The sequence below is a fragment of the Papio anubis genome, chromosome 8 (assembly GCF_008728515.1).
Source record: "Papio anubis isolate 15944 chromosome 8, Panubis1.0, whole genome shotgun sequence".
Classification (NCBI taxonomy): domain Eukaryota; kingdom Metazoa; phylum Chordata; class Mammalia; order Primates; family Cercopithecidae; genus Papio; species Papio anubis.
In genome coordinates this window covers 28,777,261-28,800,833 of record NC_044983.1, presented here as the reverse complement: position 1 = coordinate 28,800,833, position 23,573 = coordinate 28,777,261, and the positions used below count along the sequence as shown (strand labels likewise).

The window sequence follows — 23,573 nt, the reverse complement described above, 5'->3', positions numbered from 1 at the left end:
ATGAGGTTAAGAGATTGAGACCATCCTGGCCAACATGGTGAAACCCCGTCTCTACTAAAAATATAAAAATGAGCTGGGTGTGGTGGCACACGCCTGTAGTCCCAGCTATTTGGGAGGTTGAGGCAGGAGAATCACTTGAACCCGGGAGGTGGAGGTTGCAGTGAGCTGAGATGGTGCCACTGCACTCCAGCCTAGGGGACAGAACAAGACTCTGTCTCAAAAAAAAAAAAGCATCAGTGTCCAGCTTCTTGGGTTGGTAAATTCCAGGATGGCAAGCCTGGGTAGAGTCTCCTTGCCAACCTAAACGTCAGCTATACCACGTCCCCACCCTCATGTGGCCTGACTCGAGGTTCTTCTGGTGGAGATGCCCTCTGTCACCCTGTCACTGGCCCAGCTCATGAGAGCCATTATCAAATATGTGAGCGTTCTTTAAAGGAGTGAGGGTGACTCACGGGAAATTCACGTGGTTCCTGCTTTCCACGGCGAAGTTCGCATTTTCCTCACCTGCACTCTTTATGTTCTGCTGTGGTCCTTTGCGCTGGTGGTCATGGTCCTCCTGTCACAGCATGGGACAGTAGTGGATCAGGAAACGAGGTGGTGGTTCTCAGAAAAGGCATGATGGAAACCCAGAGCAGGAAGTGCTTTGTGCAGATGACAAGGAGCCTTTTTGCTTTTTCAGTTGGTTTCTCTCTTCTACTTACCTTTCATCCCTTTACAGCGTCATCTGTTTACTTTACCTCTTTCTTACCTCTCAGCTCGAAAACGTGGCAGGAGAGGATGTAACTGAGGTTCCCACGATAATTTAGAACCCAGGAAATACAGCCTGTCTTGCTTTGTACCAGGTTTTTTCTGGTAAGGAAGAGCTTTAATATCTTATGGCATGAAACTAGCTTTCCTGTGAAAAATCTAGAGTTAGCTCATCTCCAGCTAGGTACCTACTTTTGTGATCTCCACACTCCATCTCATTTTATGGGCCAGGTCTGGAAGTGCAGTTTGGACATCTCACCTGCTTTGCAGGGAGATGGGCCTCGGGGCCTCCCTCTCTGTGGTAAGGCGCTTACTCCCAGTTGTGTATTGGTTGTGACTTCTAGCAATGCCTGTGTTCAACTGTACTTCGTGGGCTGGTCTGATAATTCATGTCAGTTATTTTGTCTAAAACTCATTTCAGAAATGAAGATCTAGCAAAATGAAGTGACTCACTGAATTGCTCTGCTCACAAAATTCCGTAGCTTTATCTCATTCACTTAGTTTCTTTTATTAAGCTTCGATCCACTTTGTCTACTAATGGAAGAGCAAATCCTCCGTGTACCCCATCTCAAGGTACTGGGGTTGCATCCTCTGGTGACGTGTTGAGGAGGATACAGTGTTTGTGGGAACACTGATGGAAGTTTAGTTGTGTTGGACGGTCATACTACAGGCACACCTCATTTTATTGTGCTTTGCTTTATATGTCTTCACGGATACTATGGAGTTTCTTTTCCAAATTGAGGGTTTGTGGGAACCCGCTTCAAGCAGATCTGTTGGTGCCGTTTTCCCAACAGCATGTGCTCACTTTGTCGGCATTTTTTAAAGCAATAATACATTTTAAAATTAAAGTATATAATTGAGTTCTTTAAGACATCATGCTATTGCTCTCTTTCTACTATCATGTAGCATAAACATTTTAATATGCACTGGGAAACCAACACATTTGTGTGACCCAGTTTACTGTGATGTTTGCTTTATTGCGATGGCCTGGAACCAAGTCTGCAGCATCTCCGAGGGATGCTGTACAGAGAAAGCTGTCTCTTCGCAGTTCTTCTGGGTGTCTGAAAACATATCCACCAGAAACACCAAGTTGAAGTCGTGTTCTCCCCTCTGCCTGTTTCTGCTGGCTCTGCTGTCCATTTAGAAGCACGTGGGAATGGCACGGCTGGGTGAGTTAAGAGGGTATGACAGTCGGGAGTGCATTTGATCTATAATTCATCGCCATGATGTGAGGCTTTTAGGAGATAGCTAAGAGAAATGTAGTCAAGCCTGGACAGAGTGTAAAAAACGAACATTTGGCTGCTGCTGTCACAGCCTGTAAATGTGGCCGGATGATGGTGGGACCTGGGGGACAGAGCGGCACTTGACGCCTGTTGAGCAGAGGCTTAGTGGGAAGGCGGCGGGGGGCATCCCATCCTCCCAGCCCCAGCGTTCAAGGGACTGCGAGTGGACAGCCCCAGCTTCATCTGTGAGCTGTTGGAAATCTCTAGCAGCAGAATGGGATTCTGAGTGGGGACGGTTTTGTGGGACGAGGGTATTTGGTTTATCAGTTCCCGGATTCTTAATTAATAGTGATTTTCTGAGGCATAGAAGATGAGACTGATTTAGGCAGGACCAGCTCTAGAAGCGCCGAGAGCAGGTTTGTCTCCCGGGTGGTGACTGTGAGGTTTTGAAGTGCCTGCCAAGCGCCCATGCCAAGGCATGTGTTCTGGTTTTAAGAAAAAAGCACTCTTTGGCCAGGTAAATCTTTTATTTACAAACTCATGCATCATTTCTCATTGCATTTAGGCCTTCCTTTTTGCTCAGAAGTTTGGGTTGACTTTAAGCATTTGGCCGGAGTTCCTAACTTGGAATTAACGACCATGGGCAGAGGTCCACAAGAATTTCTCAGCTGGACAAGTGGAACACAAGGACCCGAATTTTCTCTTCCCCTCAGATCGTCCATAGGTGAGATATATGTGAACAGTGGAGAATGGAAGGCCTCACTGTTTTGTTTATATTTACCAGCAAATTATTACGGTTTGTAGGAAGAGCTGCCTCCTCCCCCACCCCCCAAGTAAGAATGAATGTGGTTTGAACTGAGGGTCAGGAAGAGGAAAGTGTCAGGTTCGTTGGAGAGCTGCAGAGGGGCCTAGTTCTCACAGTGCACTGGCACCTCTCAGGACTGGGTAGCTACAGAACCAGGCCAGTTCATACAAGAGTTAATATTAGTTCCATCTGGGATGTTCTGCAGCAGGGACACACAGCTTTACAGTGGCAGTTACTGAAATTTCCTAGTTTAGGGCTCTTGATCAAATTGCTGACAACATAGTTTTTCAGTATCATAGTTATTAGAGTTTTAGGAGAGGCAGTTTTTGAGGATGAGTGTTTTAGATAACACCTCGCTGGTAATGAATATTCTTTGGTTTTCTATGCAGGCTGTAAAGTTGTTTTATGCCATGAGGGTGTGGAGAGAATGGTTTAAGAATTGGAGAGGAGAGCAACTGTGTGCCAGAACCTTCCAACTGGGTGGGTGAGAGTGCTCTTGGGAACCTGTCCATATTCTTAGCACACATCATGTCTTGCCCAAAGTGCTCAGAAACAACTAGTTGAAGTTGGGCACGGTGGCACGTGCCTATAGTCCCAGCTACTCAGGAGGCTGAGGCGGGAGGATGGCTTGAGTCCAGAAGTTTGAGGCTGCAAGTGAGCTATGAATCGGCCACTGCACTCCAGTCTGGGCAACATAGTGAGACCCTGTCGCTTAAAAAAAAAAACTTCTTTATGTCACCTTGACAGACACCAAGGATTCTTGTCTATTGGAACACAGAATTCAGGGGAGGGATGGGGCAGTAACAATTGCAAGCTAGTCCATGAAAGTAGGGCGGACACACACACACACGCCCTGGGTCCAGGTGAGTCTGAAGCCCAGGTGTGATTAATTGGCAATATAATGTTCATTTTGTGAACTGTTAAGATTCTTTTCAAATTCCTTTGTCATTTTGTTATAGACATGGTATTTAATTTCAGATGCCACTTTTATAGTTATATCAGTTCGACATTAACAAGGAAGGGTTCATTTGGTAATCACACAAAAAGATGGGCTTAGTTACCATCTTTCTGGAGCCTACAAATTGGGACATTTTGCATGGGAGCAAGAGGCAACAGCGTGCCTTTTTCTTATTCCAAGTTCTTGATTCCAAAAGACATACTGCATTCATTCCTGTTCAGTAGTGACAAAAAGGATAACTTTGCACAGACCCTAATGAAGCTGGTATTTGACTGGTGAGTGGAAATGTATTTGGAGGTCACACTAGGTTAGTAAATGCCATCCAGACTTGTCACTTGCACATCACGAAATGACTATCATCAGCATGGGGAAGATCGGAGCGCTCATCCATCCCAAGGCCTCCTGTAAAAAATCATAGGTGACTGTGTTCAGCCAGTGACTGGCTGGGATGGAGTCCGGGCAGTCCTGAGGCAGCAGAGCCCCTTAAGAGCTCACTAGCCTCTATTCCTTAGCTGTTTGGCCAATCTCTGGCGGCTGAGTTGGAGCTCACAGGTGGACCAAAGGCAGATCAGGCCGGCCTGAGAGCCATGCTGGCGTGGCCTTCTAAGTCTGGGCCCAGGAAAGCTTTTGGCCTTCTAGTTACACGAGTTGGAAGGCAGTGGACACAGCCTGCATGTGGTGGCTAGGCCCCTCTGCAGGCAGGCTGTGAGAGCCTAACTGCGAGTCATCTCAGTGCCCAGCAAGACGCAGTAGTGGTTGTTGCCACTGCTTGGATGTAAGCGCTAGTTTTTTGCTTTCTCCTTTTGAGGGAAAAAGAGTAGGTGAGAGTGTACATAAAACACAATTGTCTTGGCAATTGGTGCCTGGTTTTCCACTTACTTTTTTTTTTTTTTTTTAAATATGGTTTTAGAGACAGGGTCTTGTCCTGCTGCCAAGGCTTGAGTGCAGTGGAGCAGTCATGGCTCACTGCAGCCTCGACCTCTTGGGCTCAAGCTGTCCTTCCTTCTCGGTCTCCTGAGTAGCTAGGACCACAGGTCCTAGTGCACCTGGCTAATGTTAAAATTGTAGAAACAGGGTCTTGCTACATTGTCCAGGCTGGTCTCAAAACTCCTGGGATCAAGCAAGCTTCCTGCCTCAGTTTCCCAGTGTTGGCATTACAGGTGTGAGCCACCATGCCTGGCGTAAGATATATTTAAGTCAGCAGAATGCCTAAGTGACATTTTAATATAACTCAGAAAATCCTGAGTCAAGCTTTGTAGGCTGAGGTAGATGAGGGACCTCCCTTGAGGTCCCTCTGCCTCTGGTGTCCTTGTAGCTCACCAGCCGCTGTGGTCGTGCCTTTGCAGGCTTATTCTCTGGCTCTCCCTGGTGTCTGCTTCCTCCTTTAATCTCTTTGTGCCTAAGCTCAATGGCCAATGCTTAGCTCTGCCGAAGCCTGAAAATGGGAAGGAAATCTGCTGGCCTCTTGTCTGCAGTGTGGGATACATGCAGTTGGTCTTGCTAAAAAAGAATTTGTCAAGCAATGGTGTGAGAGCTGGAATAAACACTTTATTTTTTAAAAATGACAATAGAAAAGTACCTTTAAACAGTTATGAAAGCAGAAGAGACTGTGCAGAAGCAGCTGTCTGCCGTAGAGGAGCACAGGCATCTCACCAAGACCAAGTGGCACTGAGGGCATAAGCAGGTCCTTGAACACCAAAGTGGATCCGTCACAAGTCCCCGAGCTAACTGCCCTTTCCCCTTATTTACGCTAAGAGCGAGCCCTTCACTCCTGGCCTTGGTTTTTTTGTGGTGACCTTTAAAAGCTTCTTGACATCTTTATTTCCAATGGAAAATAACAAAACAAAAACCCAAACCAACCAGGTAATCATGACATTGAAATTTTCAACATAAGCCGAGCAGATCAATAGGAAAGACTGTGATTGTGTTTGGCAGCTGAATTTAGGTCAATGTGATTTTACAAATGGCTTCTGTACAAGGGGAGAGGTTGAGCTGTCATGAACTCTGGAGATGTGTCAACTGACAACACCAGACTGACTTTGGCTTTGACGAAGTCTGAACAGAACTGGTTCCAAATGCCCACTGCCTCCGTCTCCTGTGCGGTGTGGCATCTCGTCTCACAGTGAGCAGACGCCATTTGGGAGCTCATGGGATGTGGTCGGTTTGGCCTAGTGCCGCAAGAGTTGGGAATACCAGCTCAATTCAGCCAATGTTTTGCAAACATCACTTTGGAGATAGAGACATGAGCTGCCCACTGCAGCCAAGTGGGTTGGGCATAGCCAGCCCCTTCATGGGCCAGGGCTGGCCTCCCAAGCCAAGGTTTTCCGTTACCAGTGAGGCAGGCTCTGCGCTTCCACTGGGGGAGAGGGATGCGGGGCTGGCTTGTGGAAGGTGGGTTAGGCATCGAGTGGCTACACGTACACGAGAGTGAAAACATAAAACTGTACAAACTCACACTTGGCACACAGTTGATACAGTCACAGCCGGAGCTGCCAGGGCTTTCTAAGGGCACACTCCGCAGTTCTTACCAACGATGTTTTCTTGCCCAGTTGTGAATAAGCCATAGGTAGAAGCTCCTGGAGGCTTCTGGTTGATTGTCTTGCAGGGCTGTCCTACTAGAACTGGGATCCTAGACCTAACACTGCAGATAACAGTTCTGTTTCTAACACCTACCACCACGCTACTAATTTACCCTGGACTTCGGCCAGGCACAGATTTCTATATATTCACAATACAATTCAGGAAATTTTGATATTTGGAAACATGCCTCAAACATGCAACTTACTTCAGAGGAAAAAAATAGATATTTTTAATTACAAGCATTCAAAAGTCAAGCACAAAAACTGTGATCCAACCCAGTGTAAGATTGCCCATCCCAGCATACTTAAAATGTTTGGTATAAAAATACTCACTTTTCTTGGTTTTATTGTTGACTTCTCTTACGTTTCGTTTGAAAATATCTCCAAACTGTACAGAAATTTCAGACCATGCATTCACAAATAACACGCTATTTCTTATAATTATACAGTGTAAAAGAGTAAAACATTTTTATTATATTTTTTCTTCGAGAAAAACAGATGTGTGATAGAGGCTGTGGCAAAGTCTTGAAGGGATCAAAACTGGGCAAGGTTTTTTCAAGCCTGAAACAGAAAGAAAACATGTTAGGAGAGCAGGTGTCAACCGCTCCCTGGTTGTGATGGCTTTGTCCTGGAGATGCTGTGGATGGGAGAACGATGGCTTAGATGACAGTGTGCAGACGTGTGTATACAACATATTTACTGACCACACACACACGTGTCAGTGGTCTCACCTTGATGAGATACATGGGGCAAGTCCTTGACTCCCACTCACAGAGCCCGACCCTGGCCCAGAGGTTTCCCTGAAACACATCTCAGCTATATTGTATTATTCGGTCACTCCTTTTCCTGCCATCTTACCAGCATGTCTCACACGTTTCAGAAGTTGTAGAAAAGGTGTATGCAGAAGGCCATCAGCTCAGCATATGCTAGAATTTTGTACAGGGAGATCCTTATTTGTGTGCGGAAAGAGGCTATAAAGAAAACAGATAATTACTGATAACCTATCTAAGTGTCCCAAGTTAGATTTTGTCCCAAGTTAGATTTGGGAAAATGTGTTTAAAGTCCTGAAATAAGAATAATTAGGTGACCACTGAAACATAGTGTACGGGATGAGCTTGTAAATGTGCCTTTCTATACAAACCAAATCTGTCCAACTTGGATCTGACCTGTGACCCAATACACCTTTTTCACTTCCCAGTTTTTGGACGACAGTACGAGTGGATAGCGGTAGTAACGGCCAGCGGAGCAGGGGCAGGCCAGGCAGAGCTTGCCACAGCGGGCCATGGATAGTCCAGACCTCTGTGACGGGAAGCTAATACTTGCCTGTCTCTCTGCAGGTTGTGGCAAATAATACAGTTCTAGCACATCCACTTAAGTGTGCTTACTGTAGACAGCCCTCAAGGCAGCCCAATCCAGACTCAGCCCTGTGCACCCCTGCCCTGTCTCTGCCCTGTTACACCGACCTCCTCTCCTGTCCTCTCGGCTCATCTGCTCCTTCCACTCCACCATCTTAGGGCCGCTGGTGCGGATGTGTGCTTCTACCTTGAATCTTCATCCACTTTGCTTCGGGCAGCAAGACAACATTCCTAAATCACTCTCCACCTCTGCTTATCTTTCCAATGGCTTCCAAATCCCTAACACATCCTTCAAGGCCTTCAAAAGCCTGGCCGCAGGCTACTTTCAGCAAGAGTGTGCTATGCCTCTTCTTACTTCCTCTCTTCTGTTCTAGTCCCCTCAGCACATACAGGCCCCACTGTCTTTCAGAACTCACGCCTCCAATCTCTCTGGCCTAAGGGCTTCCTCCTCTAAGCTCCTCGCAGGGGTTCTCACTGACCAGGGCACTTTGGCTTCCACAGGGATGATCCTGCATTATTTTCCTGACACCCTCTCCTCCTCCTGAAACTCCAGACACAGTCACTTGCAGGTGGCCCAAATGCAAACCCTCCAAACACTTAGACTGTAGGACACACAAAACAGGAGTGATGGGTCATTTATGGCATGTGGCACCGAGACACGGGCCCCTGGGGTTGACATCTGGCCTGGGAGCAGGACACTAAGGGTGAGGACCCACTTTGGGTTCTGCACACCAGCCCAGAGGCACCCTGAGCCCTCCCTGGGTAGGCCCCTGATGAGGGGGGATGTGGCGCCTCCAGCTTTCCTGGGTAATGACCCACGCGGCTGCGGAATGGCTGCCTAGGAGGGCTAATCTGAAGGGAAAAGGAACATGGGCAGGAGGAGGGCGGGAGCAAGTCTAGTTTTCTGGCCCTTCCATAACTGCTGTGTAAATGAGATCCTCGTATGGGAAAGGAATGTAGTCACACTACCACAGATGATCCCAGACTGAACAGAAGGTCAGAATGTGGCTATTTCAGTCCCTGTAAACAAGGAAGAGGTTTAGCTAGGAGCGGAGTTCAAACCTTGGAATGTCTTAACAAGGACATTTTAAACAGAATCCAAAGACATCCCGGAACACAGCCCCGCGGAGGGATGCGGGGTCAGGGTTGGGAACACATAAGGCTCTGATTAGGAGCAGGTTCTTCTTGCGGGGTCTTCCTGGAAGGGGTCGACTATGACACACAGGTGATGGGATGTCAAGACAGGAAGCAAATCTCCTTATCTCAGGTAAGTGGGAACAGTCCCAGTTTGAAGACACTGAAGAATGTCTCCTGGTCTCTTAAGGAATATTACACAATTCTAAAACACTGCATTTCGGGTCTCTGGTGGAACTCAGAACGCAAGGGCAGATGGGCCTGGGGTCAGGATGCTCGCTACCTGCCCCTCACTCTGTGGTCTCTTCGCACCCAGTCAGGGTCTCAGTCCAGTGCCTTAGGAGATTGTTCTCTCAGAGGAAAGACTCCCTTGATCCATCTGTGGCTCCTTGACCTGATTCCTGAGGATTCCTTCCCCAAGAGTTCCCAACGATTCCTCATTACCAAGTCAGATAAGGAATATTCTCCCCCAACTCCAAAGAAACGTGGACTATCATGTGGCAAAGGTTCCTAGTTAACAGCTTCAGTTTTCATTTAATACCTGTCAGCTTCATCTTCAAAAACATCAGGCACTGATAAAATTTGTAATAGAGATTTTCAAACATGTCATTGAAAAAAGTTCACGCTCTCTGAAGCCTCTAAGGGCCCAGTGTTCTGCAGTTTGGAGCTCCACTCCAGCCCTGGGGGCCCATGGAGAGTGGCCCATCTCTGCTCTACAAGGGTAGGTCACATAAGCAGTGTCGTCTGACCTCAAATTTGGGAAGAGAAAAGCCCCCTCCAAACTTGCCCCTGTATCCCAGGGAAGGCCCCAAGAAATGGTGAGCCCCACCTTAACACACGGTGCTGAGAAGGCCATGGCGCCCCTCCGCGCTGGCTGTCGCCGCGCTCTCGGGCACATCCGGGGCATCTGCAACCTGACCCTCAGCTGCCCCAGGACTGTGACCCAGACCTGCCCTCCGTCATTAGACCCTTCCATGGCCTGCCAGGAAGGCTCCCCTGCTCCTTGCATTGTTGATACTTTGGTTGACTTGCTGCATTTAAAAATAATGACGTTGGCCGGGTGTGGTGGCTCACGCCTGTAATTCCAGCACTTTGGGAGGCCGAGACGGGCGGATCATGAGGTCAGGAGATCGAGAGCATCCTGGCTAACACGGTAAAACCCTGTCTCTACTAAAAATACAAAAAATTAGCCGGGTGCAGTGGCGGGCGCCTGTAGTCCCAGCTACACGGGAGGCTGAGGCAGGAGAATGGCGTGAACCCGGGAGGCGGAGCTTGCAGTGAGCCAACATAGCGCCACTGCACCCCAGCCTGGATGACAGAGCGAGACTCCGTCTCAAAAAACAAAAAAAAATCATGACGTCTAACCAGCATTCAAAACTTGTGTAAGTGGAGAAAAATGTGTAAGTGGCTTAAATAACTTTTAAATATCCCCAGGAGGAAGAACAAAATCATGTCTTTTAAAAACGTTTGCGTGAGTGATGACTGTTAAGAGCCATGACAAAAGGAAGAGCTAACACGCTAGAAGGCCGTGGGCCTAGTGGGATAGACCCAGCTGCCGTATGTGATGTGAAAAAAGCTTGGGTTAGTGCAAGAAACAGGCGCCCTGGGAAAAATGCCCCAAGTGCAGGGTCCAGCTCCCTGTCGGAAAGCTGCCTGGGGTGGTGGGAGGCAGGCTCCCCAGCGGAGCACACACCTAATGCCTGCTCCTGGGTGGGCACTGAGAGGTACCGTCAGAGTATGAAGTGACTTAAGCCCCTCAAATGCGGTCCCACCTCCTTGGCCAGAACTGCTTGGTTCTCTGTCCGTAGCAGGAATCTTGTTCCTTTCGGATCCATCTTTTTTTACAGGCCCCTCAGAGGGATGCTGCCTGCCGCTTTATTTAGGCTGAGACATAAACCGCCACAGACTTGCCCTTGGCGTTCCTGCCGCTCTAAGCCAGGCTTTCCAGAGACCCAGCAGCAAGGTCACCTCTGGGGATGCTACATGAGGATTTTTTTAGACTACATTTCTGCTAGTAGCTAACGAACTGAGGAGTGACAGGTGATACCGACTGAAAAGACAGATCACCAAAAAATCATGACCTACTAAAAGGCCCACAGTCTGGAGAAATTCACTGAGAATTCTATGATTCAGTCATGCCCAAGGGTAATTATCCTGTGTCCCCAAGTCATCAAGAAATGGCTGATCATACTCAGTATAACTGGATTAATAAGATGGGGGGATATACACATTACATCTGACAATTTCCAACAAAATGATTAATTTCCCCCAAAAAAGGTGACACTTAAAGGGAAAAGCTTCATTTCAGTAACATTTCCTTAGGTGGACTCCCTCACTCCAGGTGCTGCCGGATAGCCACATGTTCATGGCACCCAAATACTGGGGTGATGCGCTTTAAAAACGTATTAGTTGCTGTCCTGGGATGAGCTTCCCTCGGCAGGCCGTGTCGGAGCAGATGTTAAAGAGCTCCGGGCAGAATCACCCGGGCTGGAGGGGCACGAGCACCTGGAATGCCAGACCCCACCCCCAGAGGCCCACAGTTCCCATGTGTTCACACTGGCCAACACCGCCGTGCCCCACCCAGGCCATGCCGCCCCTCTGAGGGCTGGTTTAGCCCTGACTCTGTTACTCACCAGCATGCTCCAGTTTTGTAGAACAGCTAGAGAACAGTAGCCACCACTGAAGATTGCATTAATACCCACAAGACAGATTGCAGCCGCCATCACACAACTGGGACCTGGGATGGAGAAAGATCACCTGTTAACGGTGCACAGTCAACTCCACTTGGGGCTGCCTTGGTCTTGAACACCGGCCTGTTCTGAGGGCAGAGAGCCGAGAGGCAACGACAAAAGAGATCAAAGGCCTCTGCTGCTGAGCTGAGGATGAGAGGCTGCTGCAGGATGGCCTTGGATATGCGACATGAAAAGCTCTCAGCCAGGAAAACACACTGAGGAGTTGGTGGAGCAAGTGAGAGGAGACTCCTGGGGGCCAGCAAGGAAGGATATTCCAAGAAAAGCATGTGAACTCTTCACTGAGGGTGCACTAGGAGGCTGCGGGCCCAGCAAGCAGGACTCTGCACCCACGTCTCTGTGGTTGCATCCCAAGGGCTGTGGCCTAGACCCCGAGGACCGTCCAAAAGCCCTGCAGGGGAAAGGCATGGGACCTGAGGCCTCCACACAGCAAGATCCACAAACAACTGCCTCCAGGAGGCTTCGAAACACAGCAGCTTTGGTCAGCCCAAGGCCGTAAGAAATCCCTGTCTGTCACAGGCACCAAGGACTAAACTTTGCTCCAAGCACCTCCTGGAAAACAAAAACGAAAAGGATGCACATTTGTGAACCCATCTGGCTACTCCCTAGGGTCTAAGAATTTTGAAATACGAAGGTGCAAAGACCCAGCAAAGAATCGGTTTCTAATATTCCCCCTGCAGGCACAGCTGTCCCCGAGCCGGCTGGTTACAGCAAGGATTCCACCAGGGAAGGAAGCCCAATTCCCTGCATGGAGACACCAGCGGTCTATTTCCCACTAGCGTTTCTCATATCTCCCTTACTGTAGACAGACCGTGTCCAGTACACGAGGCTTTGAGAACTGGAGCGCATAACACACTGCTGCGCACTGTCCGGGTTCCCCAGAAAGGTGGCACTGGCTCTGCTGGCACCTCCGAGTGGCCCCACCAGGACTCTTCAGGGGGAGGGGACTGCCTGTGCTGAAACCCAGCTCTGGAATCAAGGGTGAGCCTGAGGACTACCTCCCTAGGACATCTCTCTCCTCAGATTTAAGGAAGAAAATATTTTCCCCAGAGCTTCACTATACAACATGAGATGTGATTCCAGTTTCCTAGTAAAAGCTGGGTTATGAGAACAGGAAAATAATTATCTTTGCACACGAAACCTATCAGCTCACCCAACCTCTCCAGCCCCCTCCACACGGGAGGGAGAGCACGAGCCACCCAGAGCTGCAGAGCCAGGCCCCGCCTCCCGGGAGGCTGCATTTTTAGGATGATTAAGAAGTTTCTGGGCTTCAGCTAATCAGTGCGACTCATACAAGTACTGGGATCTTGGGACCCTCCCTCTCCTCCATGTCCCCAGGAGCATAGGGGACAACTTGCTCCTGGGACCTCAACAACAGCTGTCTGCACCCCCGGGGTTCCCTGGGGTGGGGCAGTGACATGAGCCCGAGTCCGGCCAGGAACTGCTCTCAGGAGTCGTGCAGCCCCCGGCCCCATGGCCTGGTCTGAACTTGTGGCTGCCCTCTGTGAACTTCCTCCAGGGAAGTCAGGCAGCGCTGCTGGTGCACATGCTCAGGAGGCTCCAAGGACTCCAGACAGAGCCGCAGAAAACAGACAACGGGCAGGAGCAGGTTGGGGGCTGCAACTTTCACTGCATTTGGTTGTCACGTGGTTTGCAGAGGAGCCTGGTAAGTGCTTGTGATGTGGCACAGTCCAGAGGACAGTGGTGGCTGGAGGGGCACCCACCGTGTCCACAGGACTGGCAGCAAGGGGGGGTCTTCAGGCCCACCCCAACTTTAGAACTCAGATGGGAACTGTAACAGACCCCAGAGCTGGAAGGAATCGCAGAACCAGGCTTGCGTCTCCTCATTGGGGAAGTGGAGAAAGGTCTCTGAGGGCCCTGCGCGCTCTCCCAGTGATTCCTCAGTGCCGCACAGGAGCCACGCCTGCTGCACTTCCAGTCCATTTACTTTAAGATTACAGGAGTTAAATGTTTTCCAAACCTCACTAAAGGAGTGTGTTCTGACAAAGAAACCCCGTATAAAGCTGGCGAAGTTCTAGGTCTTTGCTGAGATGTCACCTTCTCAGGCGGACCCTGACTGCTCTGCTCCCTCGAAGCAGAAGGCACCAGAAGCGCCGGCCCCACCACACAGCACTAAGCTGCTTACTGGCCTTACTCTTTATTCCCTGAATACTATCACCACCCAAACTATTATGTCTATTTGACTGCCTATTACCCATCTCCTCCCTGAGACGCTGCAGCTGCTCACTGTATCAGCCTTAGGTGTGACGGACACTTACAGCGTTAGTAGCCTTAGGTGTGATGTGCAGACCTCACAGCCTCATACTGGTTGCTGGGTGCACCGCAGTGTGACAGCGTGACATGGACACGAGGCTTTCTTCTAAGGGGAGGCCAGGGTGACAGCAGGAGCCACCACAGCTGTCTGGGCCTCTGGAGCCCCAGTGCCTTTCCTCCTTGTTAAGCTCTAAGCTCCACCTGGGCACCAGCACCTGGGGCTCCACTGAGGATGACTCCAAGCTCACGGCCAAAGACAGGCAAGGCCGTTCCACCCAAAACAGAAGAGAAGGTTAAAACAGCTCCAAATTCCGCTGTGTTCTCTGTTCTCTCTTGCCATTTCCTTCTCCAATTTGGGGAGGCTGTAACTACATGTGCTTATAATTTCTGGGCTCTGGTCCCAGTCCATGGCCAGGAAAATTTCAAGAGTCCTGAAAGAAGACCTCCCCCTGCATCCCATTTGGCTCCCAAACGCTGGTTCCTCCCTTTCATGAACAGTTCAATTCTATTTGAATATCCTTCAAGGAAAGTTGCCTCACTCTCACTGCACGTAAGGAGTGACGACAACATGGCTCATGCTCTCCTGTTCTCACTCTATCTGGGAAACTGACTATTTTCAACGGTGATTCTGTATTCTGGGCTCTCTGGCACATGGCTGGACCATCAGCAAAACTCCAGTGATGCAGACAGAGCCTGTGGCCAGACTCAACACCATCCGTCAGCAAGAGGCGGAGCAAATGAAAACACCAGTAACACCCTGTCCCCCTCTGACCACCCCTCTCCTGATGGCCTTGCTTATGCCACAGCGACAGCATGCACATGGCCTGCACCTGCTCTCAGCTTGCTGTCCTCACAGCAGGCTGGTCTTGCAGGATCGTGTGCAGTAACTCCCTCTCTTGTCCATGTGTCCACAGTTCTCTGCATTAGAACTTAGCCTCCTGAGGGGCACAGGCCTGTTTTTTTATTTTCCTATCTTGCACACAGCAGACACAACACATGTTTGTCTAGAGAACAAAGTGCGTATTTACATTTCTAATCTAGTCACTGATTTCTCTTTAGCACTAAGAAGTCCAAGTAGATAAATGAAAAATCCTCGAAGGGCCTCTGGGAGTGCAGGCCCTGGCCTTTGAGGATTTGGAAGGACGGCATCACTCCTGCTCGTCTTCTGTTCTTTCCATGCTTGGAAAACGAGCTGGGGAAGAAAGCCCTGTCCGCCGAATGGAGACAGCCACGTGAGCCTCTGCCAGTGAATCGTATGTGCCTTTCATCTGGCCTTTTTGACAGACTTGTTCTAGTTTAAAAATGTTTATATTAGCTCATCAGCACCACTGTTTCCAACTCTAATTTACTTTTGCCTAAGATTACACAGCTTGGATTATAGGGCATCTTGGAAAAGACTTGATTCAAGAGGCTAGAAGGAGCTGAAATAGTAGATCTGCACTGAGCTGGTCTAACTTTAGATGGGCTGGGAGATGGGACTCTCCCGCGGGCAGGAATAATGGGCGCCATTATCCATACTCCTTCCTCACCTGCTCCCCACAGGCTCCGAGGAAGGAGTCTGGCCCATGGCCCAAGCTTAGCTCAGAACAAATGATTCATCCACGGGAGACATTACATATTCTTTTTTTTTTTTTTTTTTTTTTTTTTGAGACAGTCTTGCTCTATTGCCCAGGCCAGAGTGCAGTGGCATGATTTTGGCTCACTGCAACCTCCACTTCCCAGGTTCAAGTGCCTCAGCCTCCCTAGTAGCTGAGATTACAGGCGCCCACCACCATGCCTGGCTAATTTTTGTATTTTTAGTAGAGACGGGGTTTCACCTTGTTGGCTGGGCTGGTCTCAAACTTCTGGCATCAAGTGATCCACCTGCCTCAGCTTCCCAAAGTGCTGGGATGACAGGCGTGAAGCACTGCGCCTGGCCCATTACATATTCTTATTCAGATCTTAGAGGGCTTTTATAAGCCATACTTCCAAAGGAGGGCAATTGTTCATCCTTCTAGTAGCCATTGCTGAAGGGTCTGTGAGAAATGATTTGGAAAAAAAATTAGGTGAGCAGATACAAATGAAACCCAGGATCTCTGTCACTGGAACCCATGCAACTGCTTCACAATGGATGTCTTCTCTGTGGCCTACATAAATTCTTAAGGGGAAAAAAGCCCTTCCTTAGGTCCCAGGCCAGCATCCTTTGCCAACTTCTCTACCAACTGAAATCGCCAAGTCGAAGGTCTTCTCTCACCACGCTTGATTTTCCTAGAGCATCTGACAGAAGTGGCTGGCGCCCCCTGCTCCTCCAGCTCCCCCTCCACTCTCTGGGGGCTGCTCTTTCTCTGTTGACTCTTGGCTCTCAGATGTGCTCGGCGAGTGGCCTCTCTTCCAGTTTCGTGAACTTCCTCAACGGTCAGTTTATGCCGAGGGCCAGGTCCATGTTTCAAGCCATGCCCTCTCTTGTGTGCTTCAGAATTTCCAGTTACCTCATCCTAGACACCTCCAGTTGAACACCCTACCAGCCTGACCATGGAGAGCTCCACACGCTGTTATGGAAGAGGGAGGTGCTCTCAGCAGGGTCCGTGTGAAAGGTGCCCTCTGGAGTTGTAAGGCAGTGCTGGGCACCATGGTAACGGAGAGGTTCCTATGCAACCAAGTAAGTAAGGCTTTGGGATCTGTACTTAAAAGTTAATTATGGGTACACAAAGACGAAACAAGGACTTACGAAATTCTGGACTTCATAGACCCTAGACTAGATCTAAAATATAGTCTTATAGCTTAAAAATGGTATTCCCTGTAGCAAAAAAAATCTCTCTTAAAAAGCAAACTTTTAGAATTCACAAGTATTTTAAAATAACATTTTATCTATCACGAAATGTTAACTAATAAAGGACATTTAAGAGACAATTACCATTTCCTAACACTATCATTTAAAAAGGGTACTTACGCGCACACACACACGACATGTAATTTCAAAATAAAGGACAAACAAAAGTAGCTACAAGAAAAGCAGCTAGTACATTGTCTGGGTTTTTAAATATCATCACAGATTCATGTGCAGTATCACACACGAATACTCATCCAAGGATCTCTATATGTGGGAGCCTCTGGTTTCGTTTCTGGCTAAGAGGTTAGGATATGGTTCCGCTAAGCATGAAACATTAGTCTCCTAAGATTCCGTGAAAAAAGGATGACCTGGTTTCAAATAAGCTTGAGGAACACTGTGTACCAGAGCCCCTCCTCTTAAATATTCATGATGTTCATACGGTAATAAAGGCTCCGAGAATCTCTGGGTAAAGAAATTTGTTTCACTGACCTTGGAAGGATTTGTGTACTTCACCTGCGATCACCCCTGAGAACTATTATTATTTGGCTACACTCGAATATGAAGTATTTGGGTTAAAATATGAAATACGTTGGGTTAGAGGAACAGTAGACACAATTTTAGCTTACTGATGCTGATGTCCTAAAGCACAGAGCGCTCTCTCTCAACTTTCCTATCCCTACCATCAGAGAAAGAGCCGTGAATGGCCTGGTGGCTGCTGGGCTATGACTGGCTGCTCTGAGAATCGTCTGTAAGCTTCTGACACTCTCATGCCCATTACTCATCTCTCTACTGTCTGTTGAGACCTCTCCTTTGCGAACACAGAAGGGGTCTTCTGACTCGGACCGGAGCTCATCCAAAAGGGCCGGCCTCCTGTGTGATGAGAACTTCAAATGAAGTCTACACCCAGCAGTCCCCCCCAGATCTTGAAGGTGACCTGACCCACCAACCGAGACTTCAGGTCAACAGGGCGACTCACCTGTATAAAATAAACCCTAGCACTTTTTACAAATCTTATTCAATGCTCTCTTTCTTCTTCACTGACAGGGCATGGACCTGCGCAAGGCCAGCTCTAGTGAGGGGTCTGAAACATTTCTCCACGTAGGTAGACTCTAAGTCGACCAGGGGCCTGTTCTTTCCACAGAACGCCTCTCCAGGAGAGTCTATCTAAATGGCTTCAAATGATCTAACAAAGGCACATGGACTCAGTATTAAGGTGGAAAAAGAAAAGGAACGCTAGTTTAGTTTGGAAGTATTTTTGTCTTCGAATAGAAGGTCTCCAAGGAAAGGCCCACGACGCTACTGTAAAATCAGGTACAAAGGTTTGCCATGATCTCTTCAGCATTTCTAACAGCATGAGGATCAGGCCCCTCCCTCTTCTCATTTTCCTTCCTATTTCGTGAGGGAACTATGTAAACCAAGAGAAGGCTGATGGTGGAACTAAAACATTGTAAAAACTGAACTCGAAGTATTAGACTCTCCCAATTCACATAGTAAATTAGAGTTTAGAAGAACAGTGCCTTGTACTTCACAGAAATTCAGAATTTCTGAATTACAGAAGGCATTTGGTATTCTGTAGAAATGGAGAAAAGGCATTTGGTAGTTCTCTGAAGCAAAGTTAGGCCTACAATGGCACAAAAATGCCCATTTAGGATACCGCTTCCTTCATGCTGAAAAGCTTAAAGGAAAGCCTGCCGGAACTGTGCACTGCACCTTTGGTAGGAAAACGAGGTCCTTCAGAACGACGAGAACTTTGGACATGAGGTAATGCAGGGAAACTCATTCTAATAAATCGCCCATAATCAGCTACTGTGTAAACGAGTAGATGACTCCTCCTGTAGATTAAGGTTCTGGTTTAATGCTGGCAGCAGGTGAACTACAATTACGTAATAAAACGTTCTGAGAGCTGTTCCACAGAAACTAGCACTGGCTGCTTATTTCTAAGTGGGGAGGCCAGGTACTGGTTTCGTAAGTTAGACTCAAACAGACTAGCACCCACACCTAGGTGAAAACTTCCTCTCGGAAAAGATGCACCGCTATGTAGTTCAAGTGAGTTAACAAAGACGGACAATCAAAGGAGGTGCATAAGGTGTGGGTGCAGAGAAAGGAGGAGAGCTGCATTCATGGCACATCCACCATGTACGGATGCGTAGCAGGGGCTTCACACATTCCATAGGAAACCGAGTACTTACATAGTATTCAGCAGAACTGACGGGACTTCCAGCCCTGAGAAGTAGCCTCGGAGGGAGGGAGCCAGCGCATCTGAAAAGACATGTGGGGAGAAGGCCGTGAGCCAGGGCTCCCCAGCATATCCCCATTCTCACAGAGGGTCCTGCTTGGCTGCCACTGCCCCACTGTTCCAAGATGGTACCCACTCACACTAGCCTGTGAGGGTCTCTTCCCCAGGGGGCTGAAAAGCATCAGAGCAGTGTCCTGAGAGGCGTTCCACACACCCTTATGAACACACGGGCAAGCTCTCCAAGGAAAGCACCCACCTCGAGAAGCGCCCGAGGTTCCACCAACTCCTCTGCTCTCATCTTCCTTTTAAAGGTTAGCAGCCATTTTGAGGCTAACATCTGGCACAGCGAACTCCTTTTCCTGGGCCTAGGCTGGTGAAAGCCTATCTAAGGGCTTTCTAAGCAGAGTGTGGAAACAGCTGCTTTGGGAAGGAAGGGGCAGTTCATGACCCCATCCACGCCAGTGGCTGGCCAGGACTTCTTTGCGATTCCTGTTCCTGTTCTTTTAGAAAAAGGGTTCCAGCTTCTTGGTACTGTGGGTGTCTGGTACCCCAGGCTCTCTGCTCACCCTGCTAAGGAGATGGGCCTATAGCCTTTAGCAAGTAGCCCCCCAGGTGGGACCAGCAGCCCTGTCTCTTCCATTAGCTTTCCAAAGTGGAAGGCCAGCCGCAAACACAGGTGGATCGAGCAACACTTTGTCCACCTGGCAGCATATTCCAGGTCCTATGCCAAGGAAAACATGGAGGGGGGAAAAAAAATGGTTGGGTGCAGTGGTTCACACCTGTAATCCCAGCACTTTGGGAGGCCAAGGCGGGCGGATCACCTGAGGTCAGGAGTTCGAGACCAGCCCAATCAACAGGGAGAATCCCCATCTCTACTAAAAATACAAAATTAGCTGGGCGTGGTGGCGCATGCCTGTAATCCCAACTACTTGGGATGCTGAGGCAGGAGAATCGCTTGAACCCGGAGGGCAGAGGTTGCGGTGAGCTGAGATCGTGCCACTGCACTCCAGTTTGGGAACAGAGCAGGATTTCGTCTCAAAAAAAACGGAACAAAACAAAAACCAAAAGGGCAAGTGCACTTAGTCCTTAACGGCATCCATCACTGGCCATGTCAGTTTCGGACACAGGAAGGAGACGCCCGCCTGTCACCGCTCTTCCTTTCACACGGAGGCGGCACGGTCTCCCCATGACCACCATGAGCGGCCCAGAAGCACAGCTGGAGTGGAGAAGGCGAGGCCTGCAGGGCCAGGTGAGGCAGTGCCCTCCTGCAGGGTGGCAGAGGAGAACTTACTCAGATCTCCAAAGCTTAACGATGAAGCAGGAGCCATTCTGGCCGAAAGGGAGGTGCAGGGGGGTCTGGGAAGCAGCGCTGCACAACGCTGGGCTCTGAAGGGACTGGTGGAAAGCTCCTGCCTCATCTTGTTTTACAGGTGTGGACACCAACTGAGGTCTGGGGATTCTCAATGACCTGGGTCACAGGGCCCAGTGGGGTCAGAATCCAGGATGAGGTCCCATGAGATCCCTGAACTTGATTCTAAAAGCAGGGAGGTCTAGAAATTGGGTCCTAGAGAAATCCGACAGCACCCTGACCTTGCCCCTGGTCCGAGCACAAGAAGGCCTGGGAGTCTCTTCCCCACGGGCCTCCTCATGAGCGGTTCTTTCCTCGCTGGCCTCACTGAGTCTGGAAATGCAGGCTTAGGACATGATGGAGCTTCTGCCTGCACGACTCCCTCAGGCCGCCTGTGCATTGGGTCTCCTCTGGCGACCATGGCAGATATGACCAGAGATCAGATGACCAGCACGAGCAGGCTCCCCGGTATCGGGGAAAGGCAAAGTTGCTGCCTCAGGGCCACCAGCTGGTACCAAAGCTCATTTAAGGCAGGGCCGGGGTCACTCCCAGCACTCATTGCAATTACAGGGACAAGGGTCAGAAACTTCCCATGCAGGGAGGCTGGAGAACACACTCCTCTGGGAAATTAGAAGTGTGTTCAGAACAAAAGGAGGGCAATAGTGGGGAATATGGGAGTGAGGTAGGGACGGGCAGGGAGGGGGACAGAAGAGTCCAGGGAAGGAGAAGGAGAGCAGAGGTGGGGAGAAGAAAGAACTCATACCTACCCATGGCTCACGGCCTGGTGCATCTGAATCCACTTGCTCACTAAGCAAAGAGCAGAGCTGGAGATGCCTTCCTGAGACAGGTGGGAAAGGATGGGGCGGGGACACAGAGCCCCCATGGCAGGTGGGAGCTGGACACCTAAACACACAGTAGAGGGTGATGGGTCTGTGTGCACTGGGTCAGTGTGGAGCGCAGTGGTGCGACTGGTGCGGCCTGGGTGTGGGTTGGGGCACTGAGCCCCGACGAGGCCAAGACACAACGGTGTTTCACAGGAGACACAGGAAGGGGAGGGCTGCCCAGGGAGGAGAGTCGCACAGTGGATGGCATGGTTCTGCTTTCGGTGCAGGTGACTGCGAGAAGGAAGCCCGGCCCCAGCCTCTCTGACCAGCTCTCGCACACAGCCCTCACGTTCTCACTCGCACAGGTGCCTGCGGGGTTGGGGACGAGCGTGCAGCCTGTCGTCAGGCTCTAGTTAGCCTGGTCGAGGCGCACTCCAGAGTGATATGAAGGCGGGTTCCGAGCTGTGGGGTCCGGGGGGGCTGTGCTCAGCTGAGGAGTGAGGACGCCAGCGATGCAATAGGTGGCTGCTCCTCAGAGTGGATGTGGTGGCGGGTGGCGGACACACAGAGACCCCTGAATTCATTGCTCTTGTGTCTCAGGCTAGGACACTACGTGCTTGCCAAGTGGGGGGCTCTTCTCACCGCATCCACAGACACCCAAGGCCGCCTCATCTTCCAGCCTGAGAGGCTGCGCTGCGCCCAGCTCCCAGCAGAGGGCAGTGCCCCCCAGGCCAAGTCTGAGCGGCTCATCCAGGTTCCTGCACTGCAGCCAGGGAGAGCGGCAGGGCTCATGGTGCACAGCAGAGTTCGGGCAGCTGGCCCGGGTGGGGGGAACAAGCTCCTCTGTGCTAATCACTGTGTGGGGGTAATGAGGAGAGGGTTCTCTCTTAGCCCGATTCGGGCTGCTTGTTCTGCTCGGCTTTTGGCCCCAGGTCACTCCTGCCCATCCCATAAGGGCTGCTTTACAGTGCTTAACAGGGGAAAACCTACAGTTCCCTCCAGACTGCGTGCGTCAAGGTCCTCTCCAAACAGTTCAGCAGGCTAGTTTAGGGCTCCTCGTTAGAATAATGTAGGGCTGGCCTTCCATGCAAGGCAGTGGCCCCTGATATTTCTTCATGCCATGTGCAGAAAACGTATGTGTACACACACACACACACACCGTTTCTCTCTTCCCCTATAGTTCTCTCAAATGTGCACACTCAGTCTTGCACACAATTCCAGGGGCTTCTCAAGACCCTGTGAGAAACTGTAACACAATATACTTAACCAAACTGACCCTGATACTTAGTCTGTGCCAGAGACTGCGCTAAGCACTTCACACGGCCTGTGACATCTAAGGCAACATGGACAACCCTGGGAATCTTCTCCACTAGAATTTAACAATAGTAGTAACAGTTGTTACTATGTTAGAGTTCACTACCCAGGGTCACACTGTTTGGGATTCTACCATCACTCTTCTTCAGGAATGCTCTGAAAATGCAGTGCCCCTGCATGGCTAACACTGTAAGTCTCCAACACTTAGCACGGTGACGGACTGGACAACAGGAGAGCACCAAGACACCCAGGAAAAGCAGCAGCTCAGAGTAAAAATCAAATGGAATGCTAGAGAAAGCGGCAGCCACCCATAAAAATAATTTCCATCCTTTCCCATTTATAGATGAGAAAATGAAAGGCCAGAGGATTAAATACAGACAGAATTTATGTTCCTAATACTGATGCCAAGGACAGGAAGACCTTGACTAGTCTCGGGAGGATGCCCTGCCTGAAGCACCAGCCCTTCTGCAGTGGTGAGTGACTGGCACAGGGTAAAACACTACAGTAGTGATTTCCACTGCACTGTCCCCTTTCTAGGGGCTGAATCCCACTATCATACCTGCCCTTAGAAGAAGTCCCAAGAAGTGCTTAGCAGGTGACTGGCTCAATTAACAGTCACTACTGAAAGTAACCACTCTCTGGTTTGACTGTTTTCTTCTCTGGGGAATGAAGGGGTAAACCCAGACAGTGGTTCTCCGGTTCCCGGACCATCGGCATCACCTGGGAACTTGTCGGAAATGCCAAAACTCTGGGAGGGGCCTCCAGTAAACCGCACTGTAACCAGCCCTCCAGGTGATCGCCAGGCACATGCTCAAGTCTGACAGATGCTGCTCTTTAAGTTTCGAAAAGTATGGCTGGACGAACATTGGTCTAGATATGCTCTATGTCGAGGACATTAGAGAGAAATGCACAGTTTGGTCCCTTCAGCAGTTTCTTGATACATATCAGCACAGCAAGGGCTCCGAGAAGTTCCGTAAAGAAACCTGTTTGACTTGATCTAGACCTGTGCTGCCCAAGTTTATCCAACTGCAGGATCTCTGGATTATGGAACAGCTGTGCATCGCTGTGGGTGTTGAGAAATGCTTGTCTGGAAGGCCCCCTGCAGTGGTAGCATTTGGCGGATCTAAGAGGCTGGGCTGTGCCATTTGCATGCTTTGAGCCGGAAGATAGACCGCCAAACCCGCTAGTGCTCTGATGTCTCATTCACATGGAGCAGC

The 23,573-nt window shown here is 49.7% G+C and overlaps 1 protein-coding gene and 1 long non-coding RNA gene across 5 annotated transcripts in view; one reads left to right on the top strand and one right to left on the bottom strand.

Moving 5' to 3' along the window:
• The first annotated feature begins 163 nt into the window (after window positions 1-163).
• Window positions 164-6,557, top strand: LOC116276347. Its single transcript, XR_004185784.1, has 2 exons — window positions 164-1,916; window positions 2,536-6,557. It is a non-coding gene; the product is annotated as an uncharacterized LOC116276347 (long non-coding RNA).
• Window positions 5,262-23,573, bottom strand: part of RBPMS (RNA binding protein, mRNA processing factor) — a 189,703-nt gene continuing 171,391 nt past the window's right edge. For 3 of the 4 annotated variants that reach the window (XM_017961912.2, XM_017961915.2, XM_017961914.2), the window contains 3 exons: window positions 18,824-18,893; window positions 11,435-11,538; window positions 5,262-6,873 (listed from right to left, as the gene is read on the bottom strand). In XM_017961912.2, coding sequence (XP_017817401.1) covers window positions 18,831-18,893 — 63 coding nt within the window. In that variant the 3' untranslated portion in view covers window positions 5,262-6,873; window positions 11,435-11,538; window positions 18,824-18,830. Of the gene's footprint in view, window positions 7,284-11,434; window positions 11,539-18,823; window positions 18,894-23,573 lie in introns of all 4 variants that reach the window. The other variant, XM_017961916.2, reaches the window with a different exon arrangement.